General features: G+C 30.5%; 3 protein-coding genes across 3 annotated transcripts; 1 reads left to right on the forward strand and 2 right to left on the reverse strand.

Moving 5' to 3' along the window:
- LOC101245283 (peptidyl-prolyl cis-trans isomerase CYP18-2) lies at positions 1 to 5,161 on the reverse strand. Its single transcript, XM_004246435.5, has 6 exons — positions 5,003 to 5,161; positions 4,821 to 4,916; positions 4,590 to 4,651; positions 1,405 to 1,538; positions 626 to 710; positions 1 to 305 (listed from the first exon to the last, which is right to left on the reverse strand). The coding sequence occupies exons 1-6, from the start codon at positions 5,072 to 5,074 to the stop codon at positions 260 to 262; spliced, it is 495 nt and encodes a 164-aa protein (XP_004246483.1). The 5' UTR covers positions 5,075 to 5,161; the 3' UTR covers positions 1 to 259.
- Positions 5,162 to 6,057: 896 nt separating this feature from the next.
- LOC101244987 (casparian strip membrane protein 1-like) lies at positions 6,058 to 8,120 on the reverse strand. Its single transcript, XM_004246433.5, has 3 exons — positions 7,722 to 8,120; positions 6,749 to 6,872; positions 6,058 to 6,499 (listed from the first exon to the last, which is right to left on the reverse strand). Exons 1-3 carry the CDS (start codon positions 8,027 to 8,029, stop codon positions 6,284 to 6,286), a joined length of 648 nt encoding a protein of 215 aa, XP_004246481.1. The 5' UTR covers positions 8,030 to 8,120; the 3' UTR covers positions 6,058 to 6,283.
- Positions 8,121 to 15,147: 7,027 nt separating this feature from the next.
- Positions 15,148 to 20,446, forward strand: Cel2 (endo-1,4-beta-glucanase precursor). The gene is given in 7 exon segments (NM_001247938.1): positions 15,148 to 15,398; positions 15,489 to 15,896; positions 16,576 to 16,668; positions 17,348 to 17,509; positions 18,868 to 18,979; positions 19,079 to 19,242; positions 19,858 to 20,446. Coding segments are annotated over 7 exon segments (1,470 nt in total). The 5' UTR covers positions 15,148 to 15,194; the 3' UTR covers positions 20,185 to 20,446.
- The last annotated feature ends 331 nt before the right edge of the window (positions 20,447 to 20,777 follow it).

Consider the following 20,777-nt stretch of genomic DNA (forward strand, 5'->3'; position numbering starts at 1 on the left):
GATGGTTAACAAAAGTGTCTTAATACCAAAAGCCAGTTAAAAAGTGCCAATGACACAAAATAGCATATTAGTATCATTTTGGTAAGCACAAAATTAGTATCCAGTATCCACATCCCCACATACAGACCTAAATAAGTTTTTTTCACTTAGAAAGCAGAAGATAGAATGGATCTTGGTTGTGATGACAGAAATTAAAACACTATGCCAATCCCTTGGATGCTCTAGCTAATATAACAATTGTTTTCAAAGATGCAGAAGATCAATCCTTGACGGTAGTCCTCAAGATCCTCACATCATGGATTGGTCTGCATTAATATCAAATGGAACTGGAATAAGAGCTTTCATACTCAATAAGTATACGATTTTGAAGCTACGACTAACAAACGTTAAATGCATGAATGAGTTTTGTCTGCATTCAAACATATAACAGAGAAGGAAAAGTTGACCAGAACATTTACATACAAAGTGGTAAAATTATCTAGTCTTTCTGCAAATTTCATTTTCTTCAAACAATGACGACCTGGATTATTGATGTTTTCTGTATGCATAACAGTTTTTGCAATGCTGCAGCAGGACATTTTTTATCATTCTAATGTAGACACAAATATTATAGGAAGCAGAATACCTGTCAGTATTATCAGTCTGTACACTGCCAAGTCTCTTGACAATTTCCATTCCCCGACAAACTCTTCCAAAAATAGTATGTTTCCCTAACATCACATTGAACAAAAACTCATCAGCTAATAGTGCACTAAAACAGTGCACTATAAGAAAAAACTATAAACGAAGAAGAGATCACAACTGTTCTAGCCATGCTTATCCTAATTGCAGATTGAAGAGACACATCAACAGAGTTCGGGCAGGAGTATTAGATTCAGCATAGCCCAGGTCTTAAGATATATTCTCTATCATTGTAAAATGAGAATGCCGTCACAAGAATTGATCTTGGAATCATGTACTGAATATTTTAAGGCAGTCTTGACATCTAGGAGAGGAGAGGAGATTTCTCCCCCCAACTTGGTTTGGTATGAATTCATCATCCTCAATAGAAGCCAAAAAAGATCGACCAGCATCTCATCATGGAAGTAATGCACGAACTTAAGCTCCTCACATACTCGGATAGTCAACCATGACTATCCTCCACACATACATGAATAGTCATCCATGAACTTAAGCTCAAACATGTTGACAAGGGACTCATCTGAATTTTTGGAACACCGTTTTCTCACCACTTCAAGTTCAATTAGAAATTTTCTTTTACTATTTGATATACAAACAGAAAAATAGTGTTGACGGAGCAAGGTACCCAAAAAAAATCAGCACATGCACTACAGCCAGCTGATTCAACACCAAAAAGCCTATTCATACAAATTGATGGAAAACAACCTGGATATGTATACTTACCATCAAGTGACTGTGCAGGTGCCAAGGTGATGAAGAATTGACTTCCATTTGTATTTGGTCCAGCATTAGCCATGGATATGATACCTGCTCCTGTATGCTTTAGCTGTGGATTTATCTCGTCTTCAAACTTCTGGCTGCAAGGTTAACTTAAGAAGTCACTAAAAGCCAAGTATGCAAAAGATGATCTTCTTCTTCACTATGTCAGACAGACAAGTTTATTTATGACTATAAATGATAATCAATAACAGTAAATGACTATTAGATGCCCCAGTTAAATCTTCACCATCAGTCCCTTGTTAATGATGTATCTTCTTTGAAGCCACTGGAGATATAAACTGATGCAGAACGACAAGAGCTTAAGCATGTGGTCGAACACATTACGTTTGTTTGCAGCAACCTTGAACAGATAGTTGGCCCTTTATTTACGTTTATTTGACAATAGAAACGGTTTCAATAAACCCTTAACAGATGCATGTCAGCGGTAATATATCTATGTATTCGGCCTGCTACTTTGAGCGCAAACTATAGTCACGAGAGATTACCCATTCAATTTCATTTTGTCTCTCCTTTTATCCTACTTTTTAAAATTTTAAGAAAATTAGATAATTCTATAACTACTTTCCACAATTGATAGTTCGTATACAGTAACATCGATTTATAAAATACATAAGATAATCCAGGTTATTAGTGCAACTGCTGAAATAATGACAGTTTAAGGGTCGTTTGGTAGGATGCATTAGTTTTGTGTATTACTAATACCTTGTTTGGTACACTTTTTCAACCTTCATATAGCTATTGCAAGCATTAGTTATACACTTTCTTTGATATTATGTCATGTACAACTAATGCATGATATGATATTAGCAATGCAAGGGGTTTTAATATATGCATAGCAGGATTAAAGACAGAATATTCTCTCAAAAACCTTTACCAAATCCATTCCACCATATTTGTGGAGGGTATTTTCGTAAACAAATATTTTTTTAGAAATCAAGTTATGCGTGCTATTCTAATACACCAAATCAAACCGTGCATAAGAATAATCCCAACATTACTAATACACCATATTCCACATTATTTTTAAGCACCCCACCAAATGACCCCTAAGAGAAAGAAGTTATGGGTTAGTGGTATTATCCTTTGTTCCTGGTTAGAGAAAATCCATTGGAACAAAAACCTTGATCAAGGAAAAGAGAATAAAACATGTAATCTAATCCCATTGATGAAAATATCAATTGTTTTGGAGACGACACATTGCAATCTTGTATTTTTTGGCCTATCAGAGTTGAGGTTGCCAATGCCTTAGTGAACTTATTACATCAAACTTGTCGAACAACTATTCATCATATCTTTTGAATACAATGAGTGAAATTGTTTTGGTCGATTTGTTTCTGTATGATATAAATAATTAATAACCATTTTTGATTTGTTAAATGCCATGATATGATTTTGCCACCATACGTGAATAAATAGCCTATCCTCACCAAGCTTCATGTGGCTCGAACAGAAAGATTTCCGCTACGTAACAAATTAGGGGTGTGTTGGATTAATTAATAAGACAAACTCATATCCCAATTGTTCCTCTTAAGATATCTAAACTTGTCCAAAACAAATCCCTGTGAAATTTCTAGAGGACTAAAACATGCTAATAAACCTCCAGGAAAAGCTATATGTGATTGTGTAGATCATTACCCATTGATCTTCCCAAAGCCCCCTGCTTCCTGCAAATTCACCCCACATCTCCTCCCTTTGACAACATTTCCACACTTCATAATGCTGCTATAGCCGATTTTTCTGATGCTCAATGATGAAATCGTCCTTAAAAAGGAATTGGGAAATTGCAAGATTTGGTTCTATGTTATCTTCATAAAAAAAAAAAGATTTGGTTCTATGTTACAGTCCCAAAGCACAATCCTCTCAAATAAACACAGGGAAGCTTTATTATATGAAGGTTCCATTCAGGTGGAATCTTCTATGTTCTCTGTTACATGTCATTGACTTTTTCCAACATTGATCTTTGGTCTTGGGGAAAGATTTGGCACAAGTTACAAGTAAGCACCCTTGAAAGGTTTCTTGTTTTACTTGGCTTATGGCTAAGGAAGCAATGCCTCACTTAATCAAAGTCTGATAGAGGAGAAATGCAATTATGTAATGGCTGTTCCTTTTATGAATAGATCCTTGAGAAAGCCGATAAGATAATTTATCATATTTGGAGCATGTTGTTTGCCATTTTGAACATGTCCTACAATAATAACTCCATAGTCATACTGGATTTTCTTACATAGTTGTAGAAGAGATAGTCTCAATAGAAGACACATAGGCTTTGGGGCACTATTCCCATGGTCATTTGGTGAACCTTTTGGACCGAAAGAAACAGTAGAATTTTCAAACGTGTTCTAGAGAGATACATAGCCTTAAAACAAACGTATTTCTTTGCTAGCCTTTTGGTGCAACATGACCTTTATATATGTTGTAGATAAGATCGGAGCTTTGCGCACTATTGTTAATTCTTAACACCATCCTTGTGTTGTGTTGTACCTTTTATTAAAAAAATATTGACTTGTAAGTTTTTGAATGTCGACAATTTAGAAATGTATGAGTTAAGTAGATTCTAAAGATATATTTAGCAAAATCAAGCTCTTTATCAACATTGATGCGAATTGCATTTTAATATTTTATTCATGGTAACACTCTCTATACCATAAAATTCAACGAATAATATATATGTGCCATGCTGCCTCACAAGAGCAATAAAGTTCATGTTCACTAGTTTTAATTATAATTCTTGGATCAGATAACATGAATTAAAGCAAGTCGGGATTAAAAGGTTGTCAAAACATGAAAGAGATATTCTTTTGGAAGCAGACAAACAAATTGACATTGAGGGAGTAGTAGAAAGTACAAGTGAAACAAGAAAGGTAGAGTAAAGCCTATTAAAGATAGACTTGCATTACTTCTTAGCATCTTTTTAATAGAGCAAAGAGAGGCTTCTATTATGTAGGAATCTAAAATGTTTGATCCCCAAAACTAACTAATTGTTTTCCACTTAACTTGCTCTCCAAAAAGAATTCAATTAGCTATAATCGCCCTACTTGGCCTTCCTTATTCAATCTCACATAGGATATCAAATCCAATTTGAAGTAAATACATCCACATATAACACACAATTTATAACATTTACATACCCATAGATAGATTCTCCGCCTCTTCCAGTACCAGTTGGATCTCCACCTTGCACAATAAAATCCTATACCCAAATAGAAAAAAAACCATAAATGAATATGATACTCCAAACAGTATAAATAAACATCCAAACGCACAACAATCTAAAGGCTCATTTGGTACGAGTGATAACTAATCCTGGAATAACTTGTTTCCGAACTGAATGAACCCTAAAATGAGAAAAAAAGCAAAACCTTGATGATTCTGTGAAACTTGACATTATCATAGTAGCCTCTTCGAGCAAGCTCTATGAAATTCCGGCAAGTTCTTGGAGCTTGCTTGTAATACATCTAAACAAATTGCAAAATTTCAACTGTATCATCATAATGCAAAAACAAAACTTCAAAATCAACAAAAAGGAAGAAGAATAGAGTACCTCAAGTGTAAGAGAACCCATGGAAGTTTCTAGAGTGACCTCCGGTGGCCCTCCTTCTGCACTCGGCCACATCTCTGCTACACTCTCTCTTTCAGTGAACAATTTTCAAATAATGGTGAAACCCTTGTCTTAAACCCCCAATATATGAAGTATATATACTATAGTGTTAGTAATATATAATTTATATTTATATAATTATTAATATAAGATATTAAAATTTAGCAATCTTTTAATACTTAATAATATAATTTTTTTTGCTATTTACGAAAATTAAAGAGTATATTTATCTTGTTTTATTTCTTCTTTTAAAATTTCATTTTTCTCACAATTTTAGTTTTATTTTCAACTCAAATCCTTTAAATTGGTCATCAGATTTTGTTACATTTCTTGATCCATACATTAGAGAGTAAGTCTTTTTTTTTTGTGTGTGTGTTTTATTTTTCTAACAGAGATAAAATTTGATGAATATGGTTCGCTCTTTTACTATTTTCACTAAATTTCATGTTTTTGTATGTGTGTGTTGGGAAGAGGGGAGGGGGAGAGAGAGATTAATATTATCATGTGTACCTAAATCATAACTCATGCATTGCGGTCTCACCACTAAATCAAAATCATGTAAATTATTTTTTCACTATTTTATATAAATTTTATGATAGAATTTTTACCATGTTTTGATATATTTTGATTGATAATTGGCAAGGGTAAAAATGATGCAAGCATGTTCAAGAACATTTTTCATCAAGTCAACTCTCTTTGATCACGAAGATGGAATACTTCAAGGTTGTGAAAGGTCGACAATAATATTTACCATTTGAAATATAATTTAGACGGAAGAAAAAAATATTTTAACGTGCATTTCACTTGAAAAATAATTTAAAATTGACAAAAAAAATACCACTTAAAACTAATCAAAAACCAACAAATTTGAAAAGCTCTATCTTCAAAAACTAAACAAAAATCATTCAAATGCATAATCAAACTATAGTAGAATCACAAATTATATATCAAGGAGAATTTGTGTAGTAATAGGTGTTTTGCAACAACTTACATAGACATCATAAAAATGAAATAGCATATAGTAAAAAAAAAAAATTACAAATCAGAATATTAATTCTCACAATTCACCACTGGTAATGTTACAATTTTTTTTTTACCTCTCCATGTCTAGTGAAAAGTTACAAACACCAACACAACATTACAAACACACTTGCACAAAAGTACAATTACAAAAGTAACAATAAGGAAATACAAATTACAATATTATATTTTTTTTTGGATCAATTAATGTCTCTTGAGAGCAATAGCAGACAACACAATCAATATAAGCAAAATCACAATTGTGATAAAAGCAGCCACAACAGCTGCACTTGTTGTTTGGCAAAAATCACCAAATTGGTTGCAAAATGCAAGCCAATTTGCATCTTCATTACCATTGTGTGCTAAGTATACTATGGCTGCTGAAGCTCCTGCTGCTGATGTTGTCAATGTGATCATGGCCTAGAAAAACGTGCACGACATGAGGGGTAAATTTGGTGAAATCAGTAACGGAAGGGGTAAATTTAACTTCATTTTAACAGCGAGAGTAAAATCAAACAGTAAACCACATTTAAGTGATATATTTTATCCTTTTCCCTTTAAAAAAATGATGTTTCTAATGATACTTTGTTATTGATTTATACAATGTCGCAAGTACGTTAGTGTCAGACAAAATGAAAATGAAAGAATATTTCGATAGTAATATCTTACCGTGTCAAAAATAATGAGTAGTAATCTCGGAACAACGACATAAGAGCGGGCAATGCACACTATAGAGAATGGTATGGAGAGGACTAGGTAGGCAACCACTATAGACATGGCTATCACAAAGAACCTACAAAATATGTGTAACAAATTAATTAATCAAATAAATATTTGCACAAATAGCCATTACATTAATAAAGTCATATTTGATATTTGTATCATATAATACTAAAAAACATAAAATTAACTTCGAAATTTATCGATACTTCCTAGTTAATTAATTTGAAGCTACATAGTTCTTAGCTAACTGAATTTTCTTATAATGTGTTATATTAATCTATAGGTAAATAAGATTAGCATGAGATTTTTATTTTTCAGCTACGAATTTTTATCTGTTCGCTATTTTTTGTATTTATGTACATCCCGCTATATTAAAAGGATAGGCCAAATACATAAACAGATCCCTAAATTTGTTAGGTTTTTTTCCTCGGGTACTTCAACTGCGTCATTTTTCTATTGAATCATTGAACCATCCATAATTTGTTCCTTTAAAACACTGTTGGTTGAATTTGATTGGCTTTTATATTGTAAATGCCTTCGAATTGTAATAATTTTGATCGAAGGAATGAAGACAAACCCTGTTAGTCTCACTTGTTTTCTAATGTGTTCAAATGACTTAAGTAAAACACAATTATTCTCGAACATTTTTACTATCAATTGGACTAATGAGTTGTGGAACAACATATGTATCCTCTATCAGTACTCCTCATAAATCTGGTTCCACATCACACAATGATGTTTGTTTAAATGAAACAAATTATGGGGATTCAATAATTCAATAGGAAAATGACGTAATTGAGGTACCCGAGGGAAAAAAACCCAACAAATTTAGGGATCTGCTTATGTATTTGACCAAAAGGATATTTACACATTAGATGAGGAAACGGTTGTAATCATGAAAATAAGACAGGTTACTTACGTAAAAGTAGGAAGATCGTCGTAGCCAGCTTCGAATTGAAAGAATTGAGTGAAGAAAGGAAGAGTTTCTCCAGCAGTTGCCATGCCAACAGCAGCACCAATAGAAGTAGCAACAGATGCAATTCTCAAGATTAGATCAAAAATAGAAATTCCCTTCTTGTAATTACCAACTTTTTTATTAGTTGCAACTTTAGGATCACTTGATGAAATAGCATTAGATGGTGAACCTAAAAGTGGAGCTTTTCCTAATTTTCTTTCTAATTTGCTACTCTCTCCCATTTCAATTTTGGTTGACTCACTTTTATCCATTTTGATTAAAAGAAAATTAATTTGTGGGGGGTGATTTTGTTTTGAAATTGATTGCTTAATGCCTATGAATATATTTTGCTTGTTTGTGATAGAGAATGATTAAGTGGAATGGACCTTATATAGTGCTAAAATTAAGTAAATTATTAGGAAAATAATTGTCATTTTTTAGGCTAATGGAGCTAGCAAGGAGGTTAGTTGTTTAATTATTTTAAGTAATATATCTATTCAATTTTTTATTTTAATAAGATTTAACTTCATTTAGCTAAAATGAGGAAGAAGAGTGGTTGTTCAATTCTATTAAAAGAAAAAGAAGGGTAGTTGTGTAATTCTATTAAGGTTTCGGGGGTTTATTTGAACAACTTTCGATGAATCATTATATTTTTAATATCTGGTTGAAATTATTATTTTTTTATGTAAATATAGTATATATCGAACTCTCTTAGACTTCTACGTATGTTTACTTTTTCATTTTTTGAATTCGTTAATGAAAATTCTGACTTCACCACTACTATTATAAATCTCGAATTTTGATAATGGAACTTTAAAAAATAATGTATAGCTTAAAAGGAGCAAAAGAGTGGTTGTTTAATTAGTTAGCATGGTAGTTTATTAGTGGTAATTAAATCAACTTTAAATTGGAAAGCAAATATGGTGATCAATGGGGCAGATAGAACAAGAATGATTGGTGGACCAAGTTAGAAATTAATTGGAAAATCATATCATTTATTACCTAATCTTATTATTATAGTCTATTGACTACCTTTGTTTCAATTAATTAAATAGAAAAGATATTTCAAATAATGTTAAGAATATTATTTTTGCATGGATTAGTCAAGTCGAGATTAATTTAATTTATTCCCATGAGTTGACAACTAAACAACGAACTTTTCCCCTAATCCATTAAGCAAATTAGTTGAAATCATTAGTCCAAACTAAAAGGTTAATAAACTAATGGAAGTTGGATCATTGTGATATTTGAGCTTCATTAATTTCATAAATTAAATTTTTTCTTAACGGGATTTTTTTCATAATCGGGAGAAATTTCTGAAGTCGTTTCATAACTAGGTACTAGAGTTTGTGCATAATATCTAACGCATTATGTGTTGCATTATTATTTGAGTAAAATTCACAAAAAACTAATTTCAATCATGTTAATTAAAAAATAATATAGTTATTATCATATAGAGTTTCGAATTCTAACATGTGAATCTCAAAGACTTTACTATAAAATTTTACTTGAAATTCAAATTTTTCATGATGTTGACTATTTTTAAAGATATGACCAACAGTTAATCAATGAACGTTTAATTTTATTTCTCTTACCGCTATCTAAAATCCCAAAGCTTTTAAACCAAGTGTTTAATGCATAAGATAGTCGATACATCAAGTATCGAGCTATATAAGTACCACTAGATTGAAGTCTTAGTATTTTTAAAGTCTGTCTGAAATCAAGATTACTTGTTTTTCAACGTCAAGATATGCATATGTAATTCATTTTTTTATTTTTTTGATGACAAGGAAAATTCGTAGCACGCTACTCTTTGGGTGCACACAAGGTAAAACCATCGCTTCTATGCAATAACTCGCAAAAACCATACATGAGAAATAACTCGCACCGCACTAGACAAGCCTGGTACAACAGACTCGATCCAGAAAGCAAACTCCTTGCTTATCCTAGCAAGGTTTTCGAACTTGAGACCTCCAACATGATAGCAGTGGCGGAGCCAGATTTTTTGCCAAAGGTGTTCATACTTTAGGACGAAACAATATAATGAAAAAATTAAAAAAGTTTCCACACTTGGGCTCGAACTCGAAACGCAAAGATGTTTTTGTACAGCCTTAACCGCTGGAATGTCAACCTTTACTGTGTCAATGTTGTTTAACAATTAGTATATATCTAAAAAAATCGATATTTAGTATATATCAAAAAAAAAAACGAAGGTTATTCATCTAACCAATCTTGCCATGTCATAGCTTCACTCCTGCATGATAGTCTCAAGCCCAAACTTTACACATAAAAATATACAATTTCAATACAAAAATCATTGAAGATTAGAAAAATAAATAAATTTATTAAAACATGAAATATTTTATGTGTGGAAATGACAGTAGATTTGGTTTGTAATGGGGCTGATGGTGATATTTGATGCTAGTGACTAGTAATGCAACGGAAAATAGTAGTTGTGATGATGGAGTTGGTTGATTTTAATCGCTGAAATGTCAACCTTTATTGTGTCAAGGTTGTTCAACAATTAGTATATATCTAAAAAAAATCGATATTTAGTATATATCGAAAAATAATTAAAAAACGAAGGTTATTCATCTGACCAACCTTGCCATGTCATAGCTCCACTCCTACATGATAGTCTCAAGCCCAAACTTTACACATAAAAATATACAATTTCAATACAAAAATCATTGAAGATTAGAAAAATAAATAAATTTATTAAAACATGAAATATTTATGTGTGTAAATGACAGTAGATTTGGTTTGTAATGGGGATGATGGTGATATTTGATGCTAGTGATTAGTAATGCGACGGAAAATAATAATTGTGATGATGAAATTGGTTGATATTAATAGTTGATAGTACTCGTTGAAGAATGTATGGTGAAAATAGCTAAAATTTAATATTAAGAATTGATTGCATTGATAATAATGATGAATAGTGATGAAGTTTACACTTATCACGATAATAATTAAGGGTGAAGGGAGGGAGAAGAAGCACAAGTTTGAGGTATGTTTGATACGAAGGAAAATATTCTCTCGAAATAATAATGCCAATTTCCATAGTGTTTTTCATATTATTAAGAATGTATTGACTTGCATGTGTCAGCTAGTAATCACATGGTGTGTATGAAAAATGTACTGGTAAAAATGTATATAATTTATATAGTTATGAAGAATAGAATATAAAATGAGTAGGAAAAAGTTTAGTGATGAAATTATATATAAAAGTGTATATAATACATATATAATAAAGTATAAATATATTTGGCTATTAAATGTCAATTGAATTTCTTTGACCAGCTCTCAAATGTTTAGGTCCAGAGTCCATTTGTATACTTGGCCCAAATTAAAACTATTTGCAATCCATTTATTTGTCTGGTATAGCTTTAAGACAGACCCTTGTATACTTGCAAAGACATGAAAAAAAGTATTAGTATTTTTTAATAAATAATTATTGATTTCAGTCATATTTTTAATTTATTTCTATTAATAACAATAAATAACAATATTATGCTAAACTTTTACTATGTATTGAAAGTAATTATGAATGCAATATAAACGTATCATAAATATTTATGTTTGTTTGATAAGAAATTGATACAATGTATTTATAAGTATATGATAATATGTGACAAATGTATTATCCATTAATTATAGTATATGTGTTTCATAAATTATTCTCTATAAGAAATATTAAAAATATATTACATATTTAAGTGATAAAAATATTATTACTATAAATAATAAATATTTTTTTCATATATCATATTTACGCAAGTTTCCCTTTAAAAAACATTAAGTAAAATATCACACTATGAAAAAATACATTATAGGTACACTAAAAAGTTTGAGTCACTTGAATAAAGTTTTGTGACCTAAAAATGTAAATAGGATAGGTATATGTAATTTCTCAAAGCACAAAATCATTATGCTTAAACTTGTAATTAACATGATTATGATTAATTATGAGATTTTAAAAATTATTCTCATGTTGAACTTTAAGTCAAATAAAGTTAGCTAGTAGGTATTTGTAAGTCTACATTTCATGTTGAATGCTAATTAGAAGGATAATTCCCATAAATTTAGCGGCTCGAGACCCTACAAATCTTATAATTTCTATGTTGTTTTTTCTGGTCCTAATTACACTTGATAAATGTGTTTATATAAATCACTAACACACCTTTGGAAGCCTCAATTTGACCATAACGATATTTTATCTACGTTATTTTATTTTTTGAAAAATATAATAATTTTAATATATTTTAACTAAAAAATAGAAAAATATCAATTTATTTTAAAATAAAAAGATATTATAATTTTTAAAATATTCTGATTAAATTTTCTAGTCATTTAGTGTTTACATACACTTATTTTTTTCAAACTTTCATTTTGGTGTCAAAAAGCGTTATATACGCCTATATTCATGTTATCTCCCTAACTTTCCTTTGTCTCACTCTCAAGTTTCGATTTTTTCACTTTATTTGAAAATCAGATACTTTATTATAATAATTTCTATTACAAATTAAATTTATTTGTAAAAGCTTTCACCAAACATAACTTTGTCTTCAATTTCAGCTTCAAATTTTTTAATAAAGTGAAAAGACATGTTATATAATAATATGTAACAACTCATATATACTAGATCTCATCTATGACATTATGTCATGATTGGCAAAATTTGGAATGTTCAAACAATTGATAGTCTCTATAATATAGTTTTTAAAAAAATCTATATATACAATACAATTTTACGATAAAAAGTGTTCAATCGACTATTCTTCGATCTGTGTAGTTATCATGTCTCTGCAATATGTGACTATCTATTACAATATTCCATGCAGTAAATCAGGAGGTATAAATCATACTCTCTTTGTCCGAAATTGTTTGTCAAAATATTCTAAAAGTATATAAAAAGTACTACAAATCACAATTTTTTGCATATTAATATGATGAAAAAATACATCTTAAAATGTTAGTCAAAGTTTTTATAGTCTTTAAAAATAGAAACCATGACAAATAATAATGGACGGAGGGAGTATTCATTTTTCCCCAGCTTTTCATATTGTGTCTGATATTTATATTAGAGCCCAAATTCATATAAAAAAATTTTACATTAAAGAATAAATCACTCCATCATAAAGATGATTTTTGTATCCAAATACACACAAACCTGAAACCTCTTATTAAGAATTAGGGAATGCATATTATCTTTATCACTTTAATATTAAATAAAATAAATAATATTTAATCGAAATTCGAACACATAGATATAGCCAAAAAGAAATAAAATAAAATAAAATAAAGTAACCAACTACCTTTAAAAAGATAATATATATATTAAATTTAATTGCTTTTCGCACCGCCACATGAATGAATACTGGTTAACCATGCCTCACGCAAATGATAACGAAAATCAAATATTTTCCACTAAATCAACGGCGAAAATTAATTCAGTCAAAACAGTTGAGATTTAGGTGGGACCCATTTCAGAAGTTCCACGTGTTCCCCATCAACTGACGGTGAGTCACCCCATTCATTTTTGTCACAACTTCATAACCTTTTTTTTTGGGGGGGGGGGGGTTTAATTATGCAACTAAAATGAGTAGTAATTAAAATTTAAAGTTTTACTAATTTATTTCATTAATTAATAAAAAAGTTTCATATCTAACATGTTTATATTTATAAGATTAAAATTGGTATAATGTGTATTGATGAGATCTAACCTTAAACAAAAGATGGTTTGGTATATTTTATTTATCTGATGTATATAAGTTGAGTATTGTTTTATGTGTGTGCGTTTGATTCGGCATAAAAGAAGATTTTTAAACATAATATTCTCTTCGTTTAAAAAAGAATGTTTCTATTTTTTTTTTAGTTTGTTTAAAAAATAATAATTTCTTTCCTTTTCTGGTAACACTTCAACTTTAGTTTTTCACGTAACATGTTCAAGATCACAAGATTAAAGGGTATTTTGGTACATTTGACGAAACTTTGATTTAGAACCACAAGATTAAAAAGTATTATTTCTTTTCTTAAACTCTGTTCCAAGTTAAACTAGACCATTCTTTTTGAAACGGAGCGAGTACATAAGCATGACTTTTAACTTGACGTTGACAACTGAAATCTTTAAATTTGCATTTGCACAAATAAACACTTGTTTGAAAAATTGAATAAATAGCTAGACACATTCCTTATACATGACACTCTACATGATAATTTGTGTCTATCGTAGCATCCCACGTATATTATGTCATGTAGGACACGTGTATCTACCTATACAATTTTATATAAACTTATATATCTTCTCGTGTACACTCAAAGTTAAAGGGTATAGTTGTCTGCTAAAGCTAAATTGAAAGTCAAGTTTATGTGTTTTGCCAAATGAATGATATAATTTTTTGTAATTATAAATTATTTTATAAAACCTGAAATAAATATTTTAAAATTAAATTATGACTTAATATAAAATATATCATTATTTTTGAAGTAACCGAGAAGAAAAATATAGGTGAAATTAACATGCAAATGATAGGGCCAATCAACACAATGTTTAAGATTGATCATAAAAGAGCATTCCCCCAAATACAATACGTGGATAACTAAGATATATCACATATAAAAACTAGAAACTGAAAGCAATTTTGAGTGATTTATTATAAATATAGAAATGACTTCTACACAAAATTAAAAAGAAAATTATAGAAAAGAGTAAATTATAATAAATTATAGAAAAGAGTAAATTATACTCAATTAAGAAGTTTTGTAACTATTGATTTCATTTATATTTGAGTACGTAGAAAATTATGAACAAAGGAATTTATTATAAATATAGAAATGACTTCTATACAAAATTAAAAAGAAAATTATAGAAATAGTGTAAATTATACTAACTTATAGAAAAGAGTAAATTATACTCGATTAAGAAATTTTGTAACTATTAATTTCCTTTATATTTGAGTACGTAGAAAATTACGAACAAACTTCTTAAATATTTAAAATGCTTTTTATGAATAATTATATATGAGTAATACTATTTTTTACAATTTATTAAAAAAAATAATCATTACACACTCCGAGAAAAACTTGTTAACACAAGACAAATTATAGCATAGCGCACACAAATTATAATTAAATCCTTCTTTTTCCCTCCGTTAATCTCGCTCATAAATCTTTAAAAAAGCAAAATTTAAAACCCGGTCCATCAAAAGTAGGAAAAAAAACCCGGTCTAACAAAACGGTCAAAATTAACCTCATCGTTTTCTCAACCAAATCCAATAGCATCCCACCACGTGTCGTAACAATATTGGTTTAACCCCAGGAATCCAATGAACTAAACAACAACTTTTTCTTTATATAAAATCAGTCTTATAATTCTCTTTTTACTCCTAACTTGTGTGAGCTCTATTTTTTTTTCCCTCAGTTCACAACCAAATAATGGCGCCAAAATATACCTCCATCATTTTCCTCTTCCTTCTCTTCAACTCCTTTTCATGTTCATTCGGAGGGGGTCATGATTATCATGACGCCCTCCGAAAAAGCATCCTGTTCTACGAAGGACAACGATCCGGAAAATTACCGCCGGATCAACGTATCAAATGGCGTAGAGACTCCGCATTACACGACGGTGCTTCCGCCGGAGTAAGTAGTATAATAACAATCAAAATACATCCGTAATTTTTTGATTTTCCAAACATTTTACCTGGATCGAATTTTTTTTTTTCGTTACAGGTTGATTTGACAGGAGGCTATTACGATGCCGGAGATAATGTGAAATTTGTTTTTCCGATGGCGTTTACGACGACATTGTTATCGTGGAGTATAATTGATTTTAAAAGGAATATAGGGAATGAATTGGGTAATGCAGTGAAGGCGGTGAAATGGGGAACTGATTTTCTGTTGAAAGCTACGGCGAGAGATGGAGTGATATATGTACAAGTTGGTGATGCGTTTTCAGATCACAGTTGTTGGGAGAGACCAGAAGATATGGATACATTAAGAACTGTTTATAAAATTGATGCGAATAATCCCGGTTCCGATGTCGCCGGTGAAATCGCTGCTGCATTAGCTGCTGCATCCATTGTTTTCCGTTCACTGGATTCTTCCTACTCAAATCTACTGCTTGATCGCGCTGTTAAAGTAAGGAAAAAATATATTTTATGCTTTTAATAATTGACTTTGCTTTGTGAATAAACGAATAATAAGTAACATGTTTTTGGTGCATTGGTTTTTCTTTTTTTTCTTTTACATTTTCGAATAATTATGTATTAAAATAATTTAGAAAATCCAGGATTGGTTTGATTCACTCTGTAAAGTCTAAAAAGTAAAATGCTTTGGGCAGTGTTGTGTTAGTGTCTTTTTTTCTCTGCTGGTTGAACTGGCATTAAATAAGTGTTGTTGACTGCATTTGCTTATTAGTTATACATATATATATTAATATTGTATATAAAAGAAATTATTTTTTCTAATATAGCCTACGAAACGATCCGTTAAGTTACTGTCTAGTATGGACATATAAAGTTTGTTTTGCATGTGAACAAGGACTTGTTGGGTGGGGTGGGGTGGGTGGGTGGGATTATTAACTCTAAACAAAATCTTGCTATTAGAATCATGAAGATTGATTTACACATGCATCTTAATCTATATATGTGAACATTTAAATTTGATGAACATATTTATGTATAGTCACAAAAATAGGTTTGTCTAACCAATTATGTAAAGTTCTAAAATGTCACTGTCATCTAGCAGAAAAAAGCTAAAAATAAAAAAAAAGAATATGACCGTTGTAATAAAATCAGTCTTTTGGTTGCTTTTGTAGGTTTTCGATTTTGCCAATAGACATAGAGGTGCATACAGCTCCAGCCTACACTCTGCTGTTTGCCCTTTCTATTGTGACTTTAATGGTTATCAGGTAAACTCTTGTATAATATATAAACGTGTCCTTAATCTAGTCTTAACTTATATTTATATTCTCCTACATATGTATTCTTTAATTTTGTATATGTATAAATAGACACTTAAAGTTGAATAAGTAGATACACAAGTCTTGCGTGACATGATATATGTATGAGACATGCGCATATCTCGCATAATAGATAAATATGTCCTTAATATGATCTTAGCTTGTATCTACACCCTCCTATATATGTATCCTTAAATTTTGTATATGTAATAGTAGTCACTTAAAGTTGAATAAGTAGAACACAGGTCCCGCATGACATGATATATGTAGGAGCTATGTGTTTATCTAGCATAACACATTACTGTGTTCTTAAACTGGTATATCCTTCAATACTGCGCACACGAAAGTTGACACTTAAATGTGTGTAAAGTAGAATAAGTAGAAACACACACACATATAGGGCACATTTGTTTATTTTGCATAATACATAAACGTGTTCTTAAATTGGTGTTAGCTGATATCTATATCCTTTAATTTTACGCCCACATAAGTCGACACTTAAATATGTATAAAATTAAGAAAGTAAGCACACAACTTACATGACGTAATATATATATGACGCACGTGTCTACTTATTCCGAGTCAAAATTAGTAATGTTTGACATAAAATTTGGGTGAGAATGTACAGGATGAATTGCTTTGGGGTGCAGCATGGTTACATAAAGCAACAAGAAGAAGGCAATATAGAGAGTACATAGTGAAAAATGAAGTAATTTTAAGAGCAGGAGATACAATTAATGAATTTGGTTGGGACAACAAACATGCTGGTATTAATGTCCTTATTTCCAAGGTTAGTAATTTAATTAATTAATTTATCTATGGATAAGGAGACATTATTAGTACTTAATTAATTGTATTACTTTTTTTTTTCTCATTACATAATAATCTGTCCTTGTCTCATTTACAACTTAGATATATTCTTGTGATATCTATTCTTGACTTGTTCAGTCTGCCAATCACATGCTGTAGATAGATAGATATAGTTATCCATATCAGAATGTCCATTTAGTGGGCCCACTCTTAATTTGAAAATTAACGTAAAACTGCTTCATCTTAAAATATTAATCAAATGATTCACTGAATAAATATCGAAAGGAAAAAGAGTAGGTTCAATCATAACAAGTAACTAAGCACATTGATATTTTTTCCCTCTTAAAACAAATTTCAAAACTCTAATCATCATTAATTTTGTGTATGTGTGTAATTATTCCACATGACAGAGTTTTGGTTATTATGGGCTCCATGTGTGTTTGGTGTTCAAACTTAACTTATTTGCATCAACATACACATACATAAAATTAAAATTATAAAATGAAAAAAAGAAGGTGAAAGCTGTATATAGAAGTGCTCCATGTGAAGTGTGTGGACAAAAAATGATACAAAATTAAAATGAGACAAAAAAAAAAGTGAGGTTGGTAATAGTCCTTCATGAAGTAATAAAGAGCAAGAGAAGTGACTTTACTAGTGGTAAGCATGTGCAAAAAGACAGTTGCTTATCTATATATATATATACATACTTTCATACGGAGAAAGTTAGAGTTATGATACAAGTGGACCTCTCGATTGAAGTGTTGATTATGAATTATCAATTATCGTTCAGGTTTAATAGTGGAGTCAGAATTTTTTTACAAAAAAGTTCTATATTATATAAGAAATAATTTGAATCATGTATAAATAGTATAAGTTGGCTCTGACCTGTCTTCGTCGCAAGTTTATGTAATGTAATTTAACTTGAAACAAATTTTAAGAAAGAAAGACTAATTTCTGAAACTATCAAGACTACGGAGTAATATTTTGACTAAGTTCATTTCATTAATTAAATTATTACTAAATATAGTAAAGTATACGACAGAAAAAATAAATGAGTCGTATATATTAAAACATTGCGAGTAATATTTTATGTAAGTCCCCCAACCCTCAATCTTATATTGTTCGGACTCTTCAAAGATATTAATGGATGTGTGTCGAATTTTTCAAGAGTAATATATATTTTGAAAAATCTGACAAAATAAAACATCGAAACTGAAGACTCTGACAAGTTACATTTGTGCTTAGATTCTCCTTATCTCATGGAATTATACTAATCTCAACTAGTTGGAATATAAAGTTTTAATATTTCAAATAATTTTTTTATTTTATTTTTGACAGGAAGTGTTAATGGGAAAAGCACCAGATCTAAAATCATTTCAAGTAAATGCAGATGCATTCATTTGTTCAATATTACCTGGAATTTCTCATCCCCAAGTCCAATATTCTCCAGGTAAATTGGGAATAGTTAATTAATTAATAATAAACCATTTATTAAATTAAATTACTAATGTTTTTTTGTTTGTCATTTTATTGTTGTTTGTGTGTGAAGGTGGACTCATTGTCAAACCTGGGGTTTGTAACATGCAGCATGTGACATCTTTGTCCTTCTTACTCTTAACTTATTCTAATTATCTTAGTCATGCCAATCATGTTGTGCCATGTGGTTCCATGACAGCCACCCCTGCCCTCCTCAAACACATTGCCAAACGTCAGGTACTACTCTCTTCGTCTTAATTTATCTGATACAGTTTAACTATATACAAAGTTTAAGTAATGTAAAAAACAACTTTTACAGAGGAAAATATTTTTCAGTTTTTCCATGTTTGATCGGTCAAAACGTTAAAGAAATGAGGAAAACAAGTTACACAAGTGATATTCTGGATATATTGTCTTCTCTCTACTCACTCGATCCCTCAACCTAAGTCATTCTCGAACCCCCACTCCCCATCTCATCTCGTTTACTTACTCTATAGAAATTAGAACGCAAGTAAAGAAATCTACTTTTTGCGTGTGTGTGTTTAGTATAGAGGAAAATGTTTTTCAATTTTTTCATATTTGATCGGTCAAAACGTTAAAGAAATGAGGAAATTTTTGACTTTTCTAGAAAGAAAAAAAAAGTAGGAAAAACAAGTTACACAAGTGATATTCTGGATATATTGTCTTCTCCACACTCACTCGATCCCTCAACCTTTATTCATCCTCGAACCCCCACTCCCCATCTCATCTCGTTTACTTAGAACACAAGTAAAGAAATCTACTTATTTTTTCATGAAAACATAATGATTTTTTTTTTGAAACAGACTAAAGAGTGGTTATGAATTGTTGTAGGTGGATTATATTCTGGGAGATAATCCTCAAAGAATGTCATATATGGTAGGGTATGGTCCACATTACCCACAAAGGATTCACCATAGGGGTAGCTCTGTGCCATCTGTGGCCACACATTCAGCACGTATTGGTTGCAAAGAGGGATCTCGATACTTTTTTTCACCAAACCCAAACCCAAATCGATTAATTGGTGCTGTTGTTGGAGGGCCAAATTTAACAGACTCGTTCCCAGACGCCAGACCCTATTTTCAAGAATCTGAGCCCACAACATATGTTAATGCACCATTAGTGGGCCTATTGGCTTACTTTGCAGCCCATTCTAATTGATATAAACATGTGTAAAGAGAGAATGTAGTGGTGTGCAAAGGCCACCCTCTCTATTATTGTGTTGTTGTTGTCTAATAGGACTAATGTTGTTGTTTTTTAATCCCACTATATATATATATATTATATTAATACAAAAAAAGAATATCTTATCCCATCTTTTGTCTAAGAAAAAGAAAGATATCTAATGAACAAGGGATTTGTACTTTTGAAATTGTAGTGGAAGTTGTTTTTATCTTATTATACATGAAAATTGTTTTGAATACTTACAGAAAAAAAAAATTGATTCTACAAAGTTAGGTGTTTCTAATGTTATTGTGTGTTTTGTTTAGCAAAACGAGAATTTTTTTTCTTTACATATGTAACAAAATCTGAAAATCCAACTATATATATTGATGAGAGAATTGAAACATTATTACATAACTTTAGAATCGTAATTAGAATATCTAAACAATTGAATTATAATGAAAGTGGAAATAACAAGTAGCCAAGAAAGAGGATGAAAAACTTAGGCTCTAGAAGAACATACATTTTTCTTCAATATGCATAATTACTATATTAGTGATCACTATTCCTTTTGAAGGAACAGTTTTTCC

This window comes from Solanum lycopersicum, chromosome 9 (genome assembly GCF_036512215.1).
Source record: "Solanum lycopersicum chromosome 9, SLM_r2.1".
Lineage (NCBI taxonomy): Eukaryota > Viridiplantae > Streptophyta > Magnoliopsida > Solanales > Solanaceae > Solanum > Solanum lycopersicum.

Bases quoted from the DNA above. Each gene is read 5' to 3' on its own strand.
- LOC101244987 (XM_004246433.5), bottom strand. From the start codon at position 8,029: ATGGATAAAAGTGAGTCAACCAAAATTGAAATGGGAGAGAGTAGCAAA. The intron at 6,873-7,721 runs GTAAGTAACCTG...CATATTTTGTAG, and splicing joins GACGATCTTCCTACTTTTAC to GTTCTTTGTGATAGCCATGT. The intron at 6,500-6,748 runs GTAAGATATTAC...ACGTTTTTCTAG, and splicing joins TACTCATTATTTTTGACACG to GCCATGATCACATTGACAAC.
- LOC101245283 (XM_004246435.5), bottom strand. From the start codon at position 5,074: ATGTGGCCGAGTGCAGAAGGAGGGCCACCGGAGGTCACTCTAGAAACT. The intron at 4,917-5,002 runs GTACTCTATTCT...CAATTTGTTTAG, and splicing joins TGGGTTCTCTTACACTTGAG to ATGTATTACAAGCAAGCTCC. The intron at 306-625 runs GTATTCTGCTTC...ATATTAATGCAG, and splicing joins CAGACTGATAATACTGACAG to ACCAATCCATGATGTGAGGA.